Raw genomic sequence first — 16,307 nt, 5'->3', positions numbered from 1 at the left:
TTTTTTAAGAATGTCCGTGCAGACCATGTGAAGAAAGAACAGGGGAGATGGTTACCATATGGCCGCCCCCTGATTTCTGGCTCAGAATTTGCGACAAGTTCTGTAGACAGAAGCCTCTTTGTGAACTACCCCCTAGAGCAGGGCTGGCCAACCTGTGGCTCTCCAGCTGTTGTAAAACTACAACTCCCACCATGCTTTGCTGTAGGCTGATAACTGTAGGCAGTATGGGGATGCTGGGAGTTGTAGTTTTGCAACAGCTGGAGAGCCTCAGGTTGGCCAGCCCTGCCCTAGAGCATTGGTGGCGAACCTATGGCACGGGTGCCAGAGGTGGCACTCAGAGCCCTCACTGTGGGCACCAGCACCCTGGAAAAAGTCTATGGTGTACCGATATGCCTTAGACTCTCCCTGTCATTCATCAGCGCAGGGCGCACTATGAACGGCACAGGCCGCGCACTGAATGCAGGCTGGATATTATAGCTACATGATAAAGTACATGGAGGATATACTAGTGTTCAGGTTAAATAAGTGGGTTTTGGGTTGCAGTTTGGGCACCCGGTCTCTAAAAGGTTTGCCATAACTGCCCTAGAGCGACTTAAAGACTCCAAGCAAAATGTATTCTCTTTTTCAGACTAAAAGGTCTAGTAGAGATCTCTATAGACAGATACGATTGGATGTCAGTCTGTGACTACATGTTAAAAGGGGGTTTCTTTTTTGTAGGCGATGGCTCGTGTGTGGAGAGATGGCCAGCAGCGCACTGTCCATATATACCGGCTCCTGACCACAGGTGAGAAGGGATGAACTGATATCATTTTAGAGATGGGGCGTTATTGTAAGAACTCATACAAATTATATATGGATAACTAAAGCTCACCTTAGGGGCCCTTTACACGGGCCGTGAATCGCACAGATTATCGTTAACGAGCATTCATAGTAACGCTCATTAGCGATGATCGAGCGGTGTAAATGTACCGCTGATTACCCGGTGAACAAGCGAAACGCTCTTTCATTGGGTAATCCTATTGTTTTGTTGTTCCTATTGTGCGCATGCTAAAAAGATAGTTTACCAGCAGCAGATGGTGCCAGGTAAACACGATCTGCTGGCAAACGATGAGTCCTTATGGGGAAGAGCTGTGGGATTAGTGATCGCTCCTCCTCATACTCTGGAGGAGATCGCTGCATGTAAATGCACCAGTCTCCTCCGCTAGCGATCAGCAGATTGTCGGGAAGGAACGCTTTCTTCCGACAATCTGCTTGTACATCGTCCCGTGTAAAGGGACCTCTAATAAAGGTGCACAGGAGGTCTTACTGAAAGTCCTGTATTGACCTGGATCACCCAAGGAAGGCTGACAGCGCGTGACTCTTAAGTGATTTAACCACCTCAGCCCCCAGTGCTTAAACACCCTGAAAGACCAGGCCACTTTTTACACTTCTGACCTACACTACTTTCACCGTTTATTGCTCGGTCATGCAACTTACCACCCAAATGAATTTTACCTCCTTTTCTTCTCACTAATAGAGCTTTCATTTGGTGGTATTTCATTGCTGCTGACATTTTTACTTTTTTTGTTATTAATCAAAATTTAACGATTTTTTTTGCAAAAAAAATGACATTTTTCACTTTCAGTTGTCAAATTTTGCAGAAAAAACGAGATCCATATATAAATTTTGCTCTAAATTTATTGTTCTACATGTCTTTGATAAAAAAAAAATGTTTGGGTAAAAAAAAAATGGTTTGGGTAAAAGTTATAGCGTTTACAAACTATGGTACAAAAATATGAATTTCCGCTTTTTGAAGCAGCTCTGACTTTCTGAGCACCTGTCATGTTTCCTGAGGTTCTACAATGGCCAGACAGTACAAACACCCCACAAATGACCCCATTTCGGAAAGTACACACCCTAAGGTATTCGCTGATGGGCATAGTGAGTTCATAGAACTTTTTATTTTTTGTCACAAGTTAGTGGAAAATGATGATTTTTTTTATTTTATTTTTTTCCATACAAAGTCTCATATTCCACTAACTTGTGACAAAAAATAAAACCTTCCATGAACTCACTATGCCCATCAGCGAATACCTTGGGGTCTCTTCTTTCCAAAATGGGGTCACTTGTGGGGTAGTTATACTGCCCTGGCATTCTAGGGGCCCAAATGTGTGGTAAGGAGTTTGAAATCAAATTCAGTAAAAAATGACCTGTGAAATCCGAAAGGTGCTCTTTGGAATATGGGCCCCTTTGCCCACCTAGGCTGCAAAAAAGTGTCACACATCTGGTATCTCTGTATTCAGGAGAAGTTGAGGAATGTGTTTTGGGGTGTCTTTTTACATATACCCATGCTGGGTGAGATAAATATCTTGGTCAAATGCCAACTTTGTATAAAAAAATGGGAAAAGTTGTCTTTTGCCAAGATATTTCTCTCACCCAGCATGGGTATATATAAAATGACACCCCAAAACACATTCCCCACCTTCTCCTGAGTACGGAGATACCAGATGTGTGACACTTTTTTGCAGCCTAGGTGGGCAAAGGGGCCCATATTCCAAAGAGCACCTTTCGGATTTCACAGTTTATTTTTTACAGAATTTGATTTCAAACTCCTTACCACACATTTGGGCCCCTAGAATGCCAGGGCAGTATAACTACCCCACAAGTGACCCCATTTTGGAAAGAAGAGACCCCAAGGTATTCGCTGATGGGCATAGTAAGTTCATGGAAGTTTTTATTTTTTGTCACAAGTTAGTGGAATATGAGACTTTGTATGAAAAAAAAAAAAAAAATCATCATTTTCCACTAACTTGTGACAAAAAATAAAAAAATTCTAGGAACTTGCCATGCCCCTCACGGAATACCTTGGGGTGTCTTCTTTCCAAAATGGGGTCACTTGTGGGGTAGTTATACTGCCCTGGCATTTTCCAGGGGCCCTAATGTGTGGTAAGTAGGTAAATGACCTGTGAAATCCGAAAGGTGCTCTTTGGAATGTGGGCCCCTTTGCCCACCTAGGCTGCAAAAAAGTGTCGCACATCTGGTATCTCCGTACTCAGGAGAAGGTGGGGAATGTGTTTTGTGGTGTCATTTTACATATACCCATGCTGGGTGAGAGAAATATCTTGGCAAAAGACAACTTTTCCCATTTTTTTATACAAAGTTGGCATTTGACCAAGATATTTATCTCACCCAGCATGGGTATATGTAAAAAGACACCCCAAAACACATTCCTCAACTTCTCCTGAATACAGAGATACCAGATGTGTGACACTTTTTTGCAGCCTAGGTGGGCAAAGGGGCCCACATTCCAAAGAGCACCTTTCGGATTTCACAGGTCATTTTTTACAGAATTTGATTTCAAACTCCTTACCACACATTTGGGCCCCTAGAATGCCAGGGCAGTATAACTACCCCACAAGTGACCCCATTTTGGAAAGAAGACACCCCAAGGTATTCAATGAGGGGCATGGTGAGTTCATTGAAAAAAAAAATTTTTGGCACAAGTTAGCGGAAATTGATTTTTTAGATTTTGTTCTCACAAAGTCTCCATTTCCGCTAACTTGGGACAAAAATTTCAATCTTTCATGGACTCAATATGCCCCTCAGCGAATACCTTGGGGTGTCTTCTTTCCAAAATGGTGTTATTTGTGGGGTGTTTGTACTGCCCTGGCATTTGAGGGTCTCCGCAATCATTACATGTATGCCCAGCATTAGGAGTTTCTGCTATTCTCCTTATATTGAGCATACGGGTAATGAGATTTTTTTTTTCCGTTCAGCCTCTGGGCTGAAAGAAAAAAATGAACGGCACAGATTTCTTCATTCGCATCGATCAATGTGGATGAAAAAATCTCTGCCAAAAAAAGAAAAAGGAGGGGAAAGGCGTCTGCCAGGACATAGGAGCTCCGCCCAACATCCATACCCACTTCAGCTCGTATGCCCTGGCAAACCCGATTTCTCCATTCACATCAATCGATGTGGATGAATAAATCATTGCCGGGATTTTTTTTTTTATATATACAAAGTGTTTGCCAAAGTATATGAACACCGCCACCTCCTCAGCTCATATGCCTCGGCAAACGTATCTTTTACTGCAGAGGAGAAATCTCGTCTTGCAGCGCCGCATACACCGACTTGCGTGTAATCTGACAGCAGCGCAATGCTTCTGTCCGAATGCACATCAGTGCTGCAGCTAGTCGATCGGTTGGTCCACCTGGAAGGTAAAAAAAAACAAAACAAAAAAGAAAAAACCAGGCCGCAACGCAATAACTTTATTAACTTTAGAACAGAACATATTAACTTTTTTTAACTTTTTTACTTACCGGTATTTTTTTTTTTGTTTAGTTTTTTTTACCTTTATAGAACAAACCTCTCCTTCCCCATGGGACAATGTGCAAAGCGCAAATCGCCCAAAGATGTGGCGAAGTACGTTATGCACTTTATCCCAGGTGAAAGGAGAGGTTTGCAGCAGCTGAGAGTAAAAGGGCCCTAATAGCCCTGTGTGCCTGTCCTGTGAGATGCAATCCCTATGCTAGGTGTACCTGTGTGTGGTACTTCCGGAAACACTCTCCATAGCATAGGGCAGGGTGGTCCGGACAGTCAGGACAGAAATAGCGGGTGTCACGCCTTATTCCACTCCTGCTACAGACACGACATTTTTTTCGGGGTGGCGGTTGGGTTGAGGTACCAGCAATGACACTGGGGAAATGTCGCTCGTGTAGACGGCTAACTACACTGGTGGATGGGGCCACGGAACCTCCTGGGTAAAGGAGGTTCTCGATGATCTCTTCCTGAAATTTGAGGAAAGATCGTGTTCTCCCAGCCTTACTGTAGAGAACAAAACTATTGTAGAGCGCCAATTGAATTAAATATACAGACACCTTCTTATACCAGCGTCTGGTTCTGCGGGAAACTAAATACGGAGACAACATCTGGTCATTGAAGTCCACCCCTCCCATGAGCGCATTATAGTCGTGGACACAGAGGGGCTTTTCAATGACACGGGTTGCCCTTTCAATTTGGATTGTCGTGTCTGCGTGAATGGAGGAGAGCATGTAAACGTCACGCTTGTCTCTCCATTTCACCGCGAGCAGTTCTTCGTTACACAAGGCAGCCCTCTCCCCCCTTGCAAGACGGGTGGTTACAAGCCGTTGGGGGAAGCCCACGCGACTAGTTCGCGCGGTGCCACAGGCGCAAATCCGTTCTAGAAACAAATGCCTAAAGAGGGCCACACTTGTGTAGAAATTGTCCACATAAAGATGGTACCCCTTGCCGAATAAGGGTGACACCAAGTCCCAGACTGTCTTCCCACTGCTCCCCAGGTAGTCAGGGCAACCGACCGGCTCCAGGGTCTGATCTTTTCCCTCATAGATCCGAAATTTGTGGGTATAGCCTGTGGCCCTTTCACAGAGCTTATACAATTTGACCCCATACCGGGCACGCTTGCTTGGGATGTATTGTTTGAAGCCAAGGCGCCCGGTAAAATGTATTAGGGACTCGTCTACGCAGATGTTTTGCTCGGGGGTATACAAATCTGCAAATTTCTGGTTGAAATGGTCTATGAGGGGCCGAATTTTGTGGAGCCGGTCAAAAGCTGGGTGGCCTCTGGGACGGGAGGTGGTGTTGTCGCTAAAGTGCAGGAAACGCAGGATGGTCTCAAATCGTGTCCTGGACATAGCAGCAGAGAACATGGGCATGTGATGAATCGGGTTCGTGGACCAATATGACCGCAATTCATGCTTTTTAGTTAGACCCATGTTGAGGAGAAGGCCCAGAAAAATTTTAAGTTCGGAAACTTGGACTGGTTTCCACCGGAAAGGCTGGGCATAAAAGCTTCCCGGGTTGGCGGATATAAATTGTGTGGCATACTGGTTGGTCTCTGCCACGACTAAGTCCAAGAGCTCCGCAGTCAAGAACAGCTCAAAAAATCCCAGGGCCGAACCGATTTGAGCCGTCTCAACCCGAACTCCAGACTGGGCGGTGAAAGGGGGAACTACAGGTGCGGCTGAAGTTGGTGACTGCCAATCAGGGTTTGCCAGCACCTCAGGGACTCTAGGGGCTCTACGGGCCTGTCTGCGCGGTGACTGCGACGGGGTAACTAGTGCACGTGCCACCGTACCAGCTTCAACTGCCCTTCTGGTGCTCGCCACGTCACCATGTTGTACGGCAGTACTGGTACTAGGTCCAGGATGGGCTGCGCTGCTGGTGTATGCCTCACCACGTGATCCGGCAGCGACAGCCCCACTCTGCTGCTCTTGAAGCGGATCCTGCATAACCTGTGGTCTAGCGACACGGGGCCGGGTACGCCTGGTTCTATCAGGGACCTCCACCTCCTCGTCCGAACTTTGGGTCAGAGAGCCACTGCTTTCCACAGGTTCATATTCTGACCCGCTAGATTCGTCAGATGAGGGTTCCCACTCCTCATCCTACTGGGTCAGAATCCTGTAGGCCTCTTCAGAAGAATACCCCCTGTTTGACATTTTGGACTACTAAATTTAGGGGTATTCCCTGAGACTACCCAAGAAAAAAAGCAAGCCTGTCTTACAAAGGGGAGGCTAGCGAAGTACCGGAGGCCGCTGCGGTTGATAAAAAATATCAAAACTGATTTTTTTATCGCCGCAGTGCGTGTAAAGTGAATGTGCAGTGATCAAAAAACAAATTTTTTTTTGTCACTGCGGTGGGGCGGGCGTGGGTGAACGCACGTGTGGGCGACCGATCAGGCCTGATCGGGCAAACACTGCGTTTTGAGTGGAGGGCGAACTAAAGTGACACTAATACTATTATAGATCTGACCGTGATCAGTTTTGATCACTTACAGATACTATAAAAGTACAAATGCTGATTAGCGATACGCTAATCAGCGAATAAAAGTGACTGCGGTGCGGTGGGCTGGGCGCTAACTGACGCTACTACCTAACCAAGGGGCCTAAACTATCCCTAAAACCTAACAGCCAATACCAGTGAAAAAAAAAAAGTGACAGTTTACACTGATCACTTTTTGTCTTTCACTAAGTGATTGACAGGGGGCGATCAAGGGGTTAATTAGGATGATGGGGGTGATGGAAGGTGATCAGGGGCTAAGGTGTAGTGTTGGTGGGTACTCACAGTGATGTCTGCTCCTCTGCTGGATCCAACCGACGAAAAGGACCAGCAGAGAAGCCATATAACAGATCATATTTACTAATATGATCTGTTATCTGGCTTCTGATTTGATTTTTTGAAAATCGCCAGCCTGCCAGCCAATGATCGTGGCTGGCAGGCTGGTGACGAAATACTTCTTTAACTTTTGCCGGCCCGCGATGCGCATGCGCGGGCCGGCAATGCACGAAATCTCGCGTCTCGCGAGAGGACGCACCGGCGCGTCCACCCAGAACAACAGGACCGCCGCAAAGACGCAATCCTGCGTACGGCGGTCCTGAGGAGGTTAAAGAGGACCTGTCATCTGGTAAAACTTGGGTTGTCTCACTTCAGCAAATGGCTTTTATCATGTAGAGAAAGTTAATACAAAGCACTTACTAATGTATTGTGATTGTCCATATTGCCTGCTTTGCTGGCTTGATTCATTTTTCCATCACATTATACACTGCTCGTTTCCATGGTTACGACCATAATGCAATCCAGTGGTGGTAGTCGTGCTTGCACATTGTAAGTTAAAGGACTGGTCTATGCTCAGTCCTGTGGTCTTGGCCACCTGAAAGGCCTGCACTTTTTCCTATAGTGTGCAAACACGGCCACCGCTGCTGGACTGCAGGGTGGTCGTAACCCTTGGAAACGAGCAGTGTATAATGTGATGGAAAAATGAATCCAGCCAGCAAAGGAGGCAATATGGGCAATCACAATACATTAGTAAGTGCCTTTTATTAACTTTCTCTACATGATAAATGCCATTTACTGAAGTGAGAGAACCCCTTTAAGGAAGGCAGGAGGATTTCAAAGTTTTACCTGTGGCAGGTCCTGTTTAAACAAAGGAAAGGCAAGGATCCTTCCACCGTGAGACTTGAGAAAATGTGTACATAGGTTAAGCCTGAAGATTACTCACGTTTATTGCAGTTATCTAATCTGAATCACTCAGTTTCTAGGTTAGGCCAAGGGATGGGAACTTCCAAGACTTGCCTGTTGCTTGTATAGCACCGACATATACAGCAGCTTGTACAGAGATCAGCATCTGTCCCTGCTCCCATCTCATAGATACACATGGGAAACCCACACGCCCCAATCAGATGTTGTCCAAATCCAGGACCCCAGCACTGCAGGGCAACAGTGCGAACATGAGCTGTCCAGATGAGTTAGGGCTCATGCAAAAGACTGTATGTATTTTGCAGTCCGCAAAAAAAAAAATCGGCAAAAAATACGGATGACATGATCCATGTGCATTCCGTATTTTGCGGAACGGAACAGCTGGCCCCTAATAGAACAGTCCTATCCTTGTCCGTAAAGCGGACAATAATAGGACATGTTCTATTTTTTTGTTGAACGGAAATACATGCGGAAAAGGAATGCACACGGAGTAACTTCCGTTTTTTTTGCGGACCCATTGAAGTGAATGGTTCCACATACGGTCCGCAAAAAAAAAACGGAACGGACACGGAAAGAAAATACATTTGTGTGCATGAGCCCTTACTCTGATATTTCACTTTTAATAAAACAAAGCACTGCCTCCCCCAAACTGTTCACAGACTCCTGGAAGCCTCTGCTATGTTGGCAAGTCGCCAGGATCTTTGCCCTTCCCTTCTCTATCAGAAACTGGAAGGTTGGTTAATGCCAATCAGATTTACCTCCTACCATAAGTTAGCAAAATGTCTATGTTTGGGAATTCAGCTCCTATGAAGACTCATGCATCCCCATGGTAACAGACTACAAACATACTGTGTAGTCTGATCCCGCCGTCATACTCCTATTTCTTCTTCTTGCTAAACAACAGCTAATCCCCAGACGAAGGTTCCCCAAAACGTGCGTCGGGTTTGACGCCATCCTGGAGGAGACACAGTATGGGTAACTGCTTCTTGTCCTATACATTTTGTTGCTTACTGGCTTTTGCACTTGCGCTTTGTACTTGCGCTGAACTGTTCGCACTGTGTTTCTCCTCCAGTAGATGTCGCCTTTTTCCCTGTACCTTTACCGGTTTTTAACTTATGTATTTGTCTAATTGACTGATAAAATTTATATTGATTATAAGCAGTCTGGCATCCATTTTATAGGTAGTTTGTTAGTATATCTATGTTATAGGCTTTAACCTTTTAGTCCATATGTGATTAGTGATTAAATATAATTTAATTTTCTTTGGTTGGGTTTTGCCTAGTTTTTGATGGATGTTAATAAGAAGTTGATTCATTTTTTTAGATGGATTAGAAACATCATAAATGGTCATAATCATGCAAAATTTTGAATAAGTCATCCACAATTTCTGCCCCTAGATCCTGATCTTAAAGTCTATGTACACCTTTAAAATTGAAAAATATATTTTTCTTTTTTAACGTGCACGAAGTTTCAGGGTGCTATCTTCATTTAGTCATTCATTTTGAGACCCCCCCCCCCCCCCCCCCTCCAACAAGCAGTTTTCAATCTGCTCCTAGCCTCAGACTTGTGTCATGCAGGTATGTCCTTCCCAGTAATACATATTGTGAGGGCTGTGTGTCCAGGATGCTGTTGCCATCACTAGCTCTCCTGTATCAGCACAGCTTCATTCCTGGACTGATTTGCCCTTGAACAGCTGATTAGGGATCTCTTCTCCCTTGCTCTGATGCTGAGGAGTGTCTTTACACAGATACACAGCCTGAGTGATACTCTCCCTACCACACAGGAGCAGAGCTCTGAGAGACTTATGTCAGATTCAGCAGCACCGCTTGCTCATTGAAGGACTCGCACACAATTTGCAGAATCAAAATGGTTGGAAATTTTTAGTGAAGACTATTTATAAAGTTGCTTCATTTATCATTTGGTAAGCAAATCCCCCGGCAGCCTTTCAAAGGTAAAAATTGGAAGGGTACTGGCTCTCCTTAAAGGGCACCTGTCAGCAGATTTGTAGCTATGACACTGGCTGCCCTGCTGAATGTACACTTGGCAGCTGAAGACATCTGTGTTGGTCCCATGTTCATAGGTGCCTGCATTACTGAGAACAATGATGTTTGAATATATGCAAATGAGCATCTAGGAGCAATGGGGGCGGTGCCATTACACCTAGAGGCTCAGCTCTCTCTGCAACTGCAGCGCCTTCTGCACTGTGGTTGACAGGGCCAGGCAGGCATGATGAGGCCCTGTCAATCAAACTGCAGAGGGCGCAGCAGAGAGAGCAGAGCCTCTAGGTGTAATGGCAACGCCCCCATTGCTCCTACAGGCTCATTTGCATATATTAAAACATCATTTTTCTCAGCAATGCGGGCACATATGAACATGGGACCAACACAGATGCCTTCAGCTGCCCAAGCGCACATGAAACAGGTCAGCCAGTGTCCTAGGGACAAATCTACTGATGCCCTTCAAAGACACCAGCCTTGTATGGTTTATTGGAAGTGCTCCGTGATATCAAGACTTATTGGAAAACAATATGCAAAGAGGTATCTCACTAGCGCCACCTTGTGGAAGGTACACCCTATGAGTCAAAATCTGGCTTTTTAACAAGCTATAAAATAGATGGATATTTGGCTTGGCTATTTTCCCTTGTCATGTCCCAAGGCTTGTTAAAAAGTCGGATTTTGACTCCTAGGGAACCACTTCCAGCAAGGTGGCACTAGTGAGATGGTTCTCTTTCTCACAAGATCTGTGCTTGCTGTCATTCAGAGGGAACCTACATTGTATAGTTTCAGGCAATGCAAATCCATGTTGGTTATGTGATGAACACGCAGGTTCCTGACTTATTAGAGCGGTGTCTTGTAAGTAGCCAAACATGCGTGAAGAATGAAGGATCCTACCAATTGACAGCAAGCGGAGATCATGCAAACTGTAATGGTAAATTACCCATCTCAGACATTGACGGTATATCGCTAAGTTATGCCAGCAATGTCATATAGGTAGGTGCAGGTCTCACCGGTGGGACCTGCTCCCATCTCCAGAACGAAGGAGAGCACACCGCTCATACGGTGCTATAGGTCATCAGTGTTAAACCCTTTAGGAAATTTCCAAACAACGTATAAAACGTGCTGAGTGCGATCAGATCTGCTGGAATATCACTTTAGACATATCACATACAGTGGGGGAAATAATTATTTGACCCCTCACTGATTTTGTAAGTTTGTCCAATGACAAAGAAATGAAAAGTCTCAGAACAGTATCATTTCAATGGTAGGTTTATTGTAACAGTGGCAGATAGCACATCAAAAGGAAAATCGAAAAAATAACTTTAAATAAAAGATAGCAACTGATTTGCATTTTATTGAGTGAAATAAGTATTTGAACCCTCTAACAAAAAAAGACTTAATACTTGGTGGAAAAACCCTTGTTTGCAAGCACAGAGGTCAAACGTTTCTTGTAATTGATGACCAAGTTTGCGCACATTTTAGGAGGAATGTTGGTCCACTCCTCTTTGCAGATCATCTCTAAATCCCTAAGGTTTCGAGGCTGTCTCTGTGCAACTCTGAGCTTGAGCTCCCTCCATAGGTTTTCGATTGGATTAAGGTCCGGAGACTGACTAGGCCACTCCATGACCTTAATGTGCTTCTTCTTGAGCCACTCCTTTGTTGCCTTTGCTGTATGTTTTGGGTCATTGTCGTGCTGGAACACCCATCCACGACCCATTTTCAGTTTCCTGGCAGAGGGAAGGAGGTTGTCGCTCAGGATTTCACGATACATGGCTCCGTCCATTTTCCCGTTTATGCGAATAAGTTGTCCTGTGCCCTTAGCAGAAAAACACCCCCAAAGCAAAATGTTTCCACCCCCATGCTTGACGGTGGGGACGGTGTTTTGGGGGTCATAGGCAGCATTTTTCTTCCTCCAAACACAGCGAGTTGAGTTAATGCCAAAGAGCTCTATTTTGGTCTCATCAGACCACAGCACCTTCTCCCAGTCACTCTCTGAATCATTCAGGTGTTCATTGGCAAACTTCAGACGGGCCTGCACATGTGCCTTCCTGAGCAGGGGGACCTTGCGAGCCCTGCAGGATTTTAATCCATTGCGGTGTAATGTGTTTCCAATGGTTTTCTTGGTGACTGTGGTCCCTGCTAATTTGAGGTCATTAACTAACTCCTCCCGTGTAGTTCTAGGATGCTTTTTCACCTTTCTCAGAACCATTGACACCCCACGAGGTGAGATCTTGCGTGGAGCCCCAGAGCGAGGTCGATTGATGGTCATTTTGTGCTCCTTCCATTTTCGAACAATCGCACCAACAGTTGTCACCTTCTCTCCCAGCTTCTTGCTAATGGTTTTGTAGCCCATTCCAGCCTTGTGCAGGTCTACAATTTTGTCTCTGACATCCTTGGACAGCTCTTTGGTCTTTCCCATGTTGGAGAGTTTGGAGTCTGCTTGATTGATTGATTCTGTGGACAGGTGTCTTTTATACAGGTGACTAGTTAAGACAGGTGTCCTTAATGAGGGTGACTAATTGAGTAGAAGTGTCTAACCACTCTGTGGGAGCCAGAACTCTTAATGGTTGGTAGGGGTTCAAATACTTATTTCACTCAATGAAATGCAAATCAGTTGCTATCTTTTATTTAAAGTTATTTTTTCGATTTTCCTTTTGATGTGCTATCTGCCACTGTTACAATAAACCTACCATTGAAATGATACTGTTCTGAGACTTTTCATTTCTTTGTCATTGGACAAACTTACAAAATCAGTGAGGGGTCAAATAATTATTTCCCCCACTGTACGATACACACTGTAAACGGCCTCCTGTTGGTAGGAAACGATCCTTCAGCTGCTGTATTATCAGCACCAATGATCTCATTTGCAGTACAAGGCTTGTACATCCATGACCAGTGTGACCCATTAGAGGTGACCTCTGACCCTGTACATTTCCATATTTTGCAGGGACTTTAGAAGAAAAGATCTATCAGAGGCAGATAAGTAAACAGGGTCTCTCTGGGGCGGTTGTTGACTTGACCCCGAAATCAGGACATATTCGTTTTTCCGTGGATGAACTCCGAGATCTCTTTACTCTGCATGAAGATTCGGACTGTGTAACCCACGACCTGCTGGAATGTGACTGTACAGTAACAAAACGCCTTCCAGGTAATCCCAGGATTGCTCTTAGGGGTCTGTTCACATCTGGTGTTGGCCCCTGTGATCAGCACTTTTTTTTGTTGTAGTATTTTTTTTAATTTTTTTTTTTAACAATGGGAGCCTGGTAGTGATGTTGGAAGCTCCTCTTAAAATGACATAGAATGAAGCTGATGGATCCATAGAAAGTATATGGGATCCATACTCTGCACACTCCAAAAGCTGATGAAAGCAGAAGGGGCAGAGTTTTTTTTTTATCACAAAATGATAAAAATGACTGACAATGATATGCTACGGCTACACACCCGCATAATAAGTCAGCTAATGGAGAACTGGCACTGCACATCTAACAATACAACAGATCGTGGGACAACTAACTAAGAGAACTGCGTGAATGCAACCAAATAACTAAAATTACTAACCACACGTCCAGAGTGAAGAAACTAAGGAAACCGTGTTTTTTATCATTATTTCTTTATCATTTTTTTTTAAGATTTTGTGATACATGCGTGAGCTCCGCATTTAAAGGGACCTGGTTTATGAAATGGACGATATGAATTATGCTTTTTAGGGTACTTTCATACTAGCGGTTTTCTTTTCCGGTATGGAGTTCCGTCACAGGAGCTCAATACCGTAAAAAAACTGATCAGTTTTATCCTAATGCGTTCTGAATGGCGAGCAATCCGTTCAGGATGCATCATTTCAGTCCCTATTACGTTTTTTGGACCGAGAAAATACCGCAGCATGCTGCAGTTTTCTCTCTGGCCAAAAATACTGAACACTTGCCGGATCCGGCATTAATTTACATTGAAGTGTATTAGTGCCGGATCCGGCATTGTGTTCCGGAAAAACGGATCCGGCTTTTCTGTCTGCGCATGCGCAGACCTTTAAAAATGGCCAAAAGAATTAATACCGGATCTGTTTTTCCGGATGACACTGATCCGGTATTTCAATGCATTTGTCAGACTGATCCGCACTCGGATCCATCTGACATGCTATCAGTTTACGTCCGGATTGCGACGGAATTGCCTGCCGGAATCCTCTGCCACAAGTGTGAAAGTACCCTTAGTTATATATATATGTGTGTGTGTAGTTTTTAATGTATTGTGTTTTATAATAAATAGTGGAATTGTATGCAAATTACCGTGAGCCAGCCATTATTTTTACAATTATTTTTTAAATCACAGTTTGTTATCCTGTAATAAAACCAGTAAAGCCCTGTAACTGGTGTGTGCGGATGGTGAATCTCTTCCTGGCGTGTACCAACAGGTTACTCTTTCATCCTCGCTCTAATTTTATGTCATTGTTTTCATTTCAGCTGATGCCACGGAAAATCACTTCACGCCCAGGAGCTGTCACCTCGGCAGGAAGGCAGAGAAGAACATTTCCATGTCTGAATTAATGCAGTGGAACCACTTCTCCATGCATCAGCTTTCTGATGAATTGTTTCTCCAGCCAGGCAAAGAATATATTTCCTTTGTTTTCCAGAACATGACAAACGGCTAATGGCGCTGAATACGTGCCCCTGTGTGAGTAGTCCATGAGAGGACAATGCTTCGCAGAGACATTGCAGACCTCCACAAGTTCACGGGAGCAGCGCTGTCTGTCCTTTACATGAGAGGGGTTTTCTAGTTTTCAGTTTTGGTTTTATAAAATTGGACATGAAATGCACACTCTACTACCGAGGAACATGTGGAGGGTACCAACGGATATAGACGCACATGTGTTCACGAGGAAGTAACGTAGAACATTGAAGTCCGTGTAGGAGACACGAGATACTGAAAGGGAAACAATATAATAAAATATTCCAATCCATAGACTTTCCATATATGTGCATCTACTGCACGGCCAGGTAAAGGATATTGGTAGATAGCTTCTGGAGTAAGGACTGATGCACACAAGCGTATTTTTAATCTGCATCCGGCACCCAATCACTTCAGTGGGGCCGCAAAAGATGCTGTCCACATCCGTATGTCCATTCTGCAGCCTTGGAAAAAATAGAACATGTCTTATTCTTGTCCGCATTACGGACTAGGACAAAACAGTTCTATCAGAGGCCGGCCGTTCCATAAAATGTGGAATGCACACGACCAGTATCCGTGTTTTGCGGACTGCAAAACAGCCAACGGATGTGTGCATGAGCCCTAAATGGGACGACAAATTGGACCATTTTAGAGTTTTCCAGGTGAAGTTAACTAGACAAGGAAATTTGGGAAGGCTGGAGGACATAGTAGGGAAGAAGAGGAAACAGCAGATCCCACTAAATACTGAGGACTTGATGAGGTTCAAAGAAGATTAAAAGGGGTTATGCCATGATTATAACAATAAAAATAATCTAGTACATGACCATCTCTATCTAACAAAGCTAGAACCAGCCCTGTACCTCACATGGGTCCAGAGAGCTCCCCATTCATTGCTCTAATTGTTCTAGATTCAGGCCGGCAGCTCAGGAGGTGTGTCCTTTCTCGGGGAGCGCGTGTCCTTTCTCGGGGAGCGTGTGTCCTCTGCTGTAGCTTTTCCCCTATAACCTCCACAGCTTCTGACATAAGATATGGCTGGTGGTAGTTGAAGAGTTAAACTGAGCACATGCGACCACTTTAGTGAGGTGGGCAACAAATAAGGAAAACAGCAGGTGGCACTATACAGGTACATTTGATTGAATAGCTCACTGGCTATACTAAATTTTTAATTACCTGCAATTACAATATTATTTAGATCCAGGTGCTGGTTTGAAAAAATTTAAATATCTTTTGTGGCACAACCGCTTTAAGGTGATATGTACCCAGCAGTGTCATTTATGTGGATTTTGTGTGTTTTTTTTGCTGCGTTTCCACACCATAATCCACACATTACTTGTGGATTTTGACTCGGATTTGCCCCAGATCTTATCCTTGCATTGCAAAGGGTGAAATCTGCTCTGAAAATCTGCAGAAACAATTGACATGCAGCGGATTTCAAACTCCTCGTCGCAGGTGAATTTCTGCATATACCCTAAAAGTTATCAAAAGGTACTTCATGGGGGGAGCCTTAGACAGATGATATGGTTAGGTCACAAGGGTGTATGAGATGTGGGAGGACTGAAAGACAGACCAGTAAAACCAGCGATTGCTATATACATGTTTTATGTAAAGCTGTATTATTGCATGATGTAAATTTACTTCCTACAGCTGAGGGTTTGCTAC

General features: G+C 44.4%; 1 protein-coding gene across 7 annotated transcripts in view; it reads left to right on the top strand.

Annotated features, from left to right (window-relative positions):
• Nucleotides 1-15,128, top strand: part of RAD54B (RAD54 homolog B) — a 75,805-nt gene extending 60,677 nt beyond the window's left edge. For 5 of the 7 annotated variants that reach the window (XM_040432023.1, XM_040432020.1, XM_040432019.1 and 2 more), the window contains 3 exons: nt 718-784; nt 12,937-13,137; nt 14,444-15,128. In XM_040432023.1, the coding sequence (XP_040287957.1) occupies nt 718-784; nt 12,937-13,137; nt 14,444-14,631 (456 nt within the window). In that variant the 3' untranslated portion in view covers nt 14,632-15,128. Of the gene's footprint in view, nt 1-717; nt 785-9,739; nt 9,777-12,936; nt 13,138-14,443 lie in introns of those variants that run through there. The other 2 variants (XM_040432021.1, XM_040432025.1) reach the window with 2 other exon arrangements.
• The last annotated feature ends 1,179 nt before the right edge of the window (nt 15,129-16,307 follow it).

This window comes from Bufo bufo, chromosome 5, assembly GCF_905171765.1.
Source record: "Bufo bufo chromosome 5, aBufBuf1.1, whole genome shotgun sequence".
Classification (NCBI taxonomy): Eukaryota; Metazoa; Chordata; class Amphibia; order Anura; family Bufonidae; genus Bufo; species Bufo bufo.
This window is presented reverse-complemented; position numbering and strand designations above follow the sequence as displayed.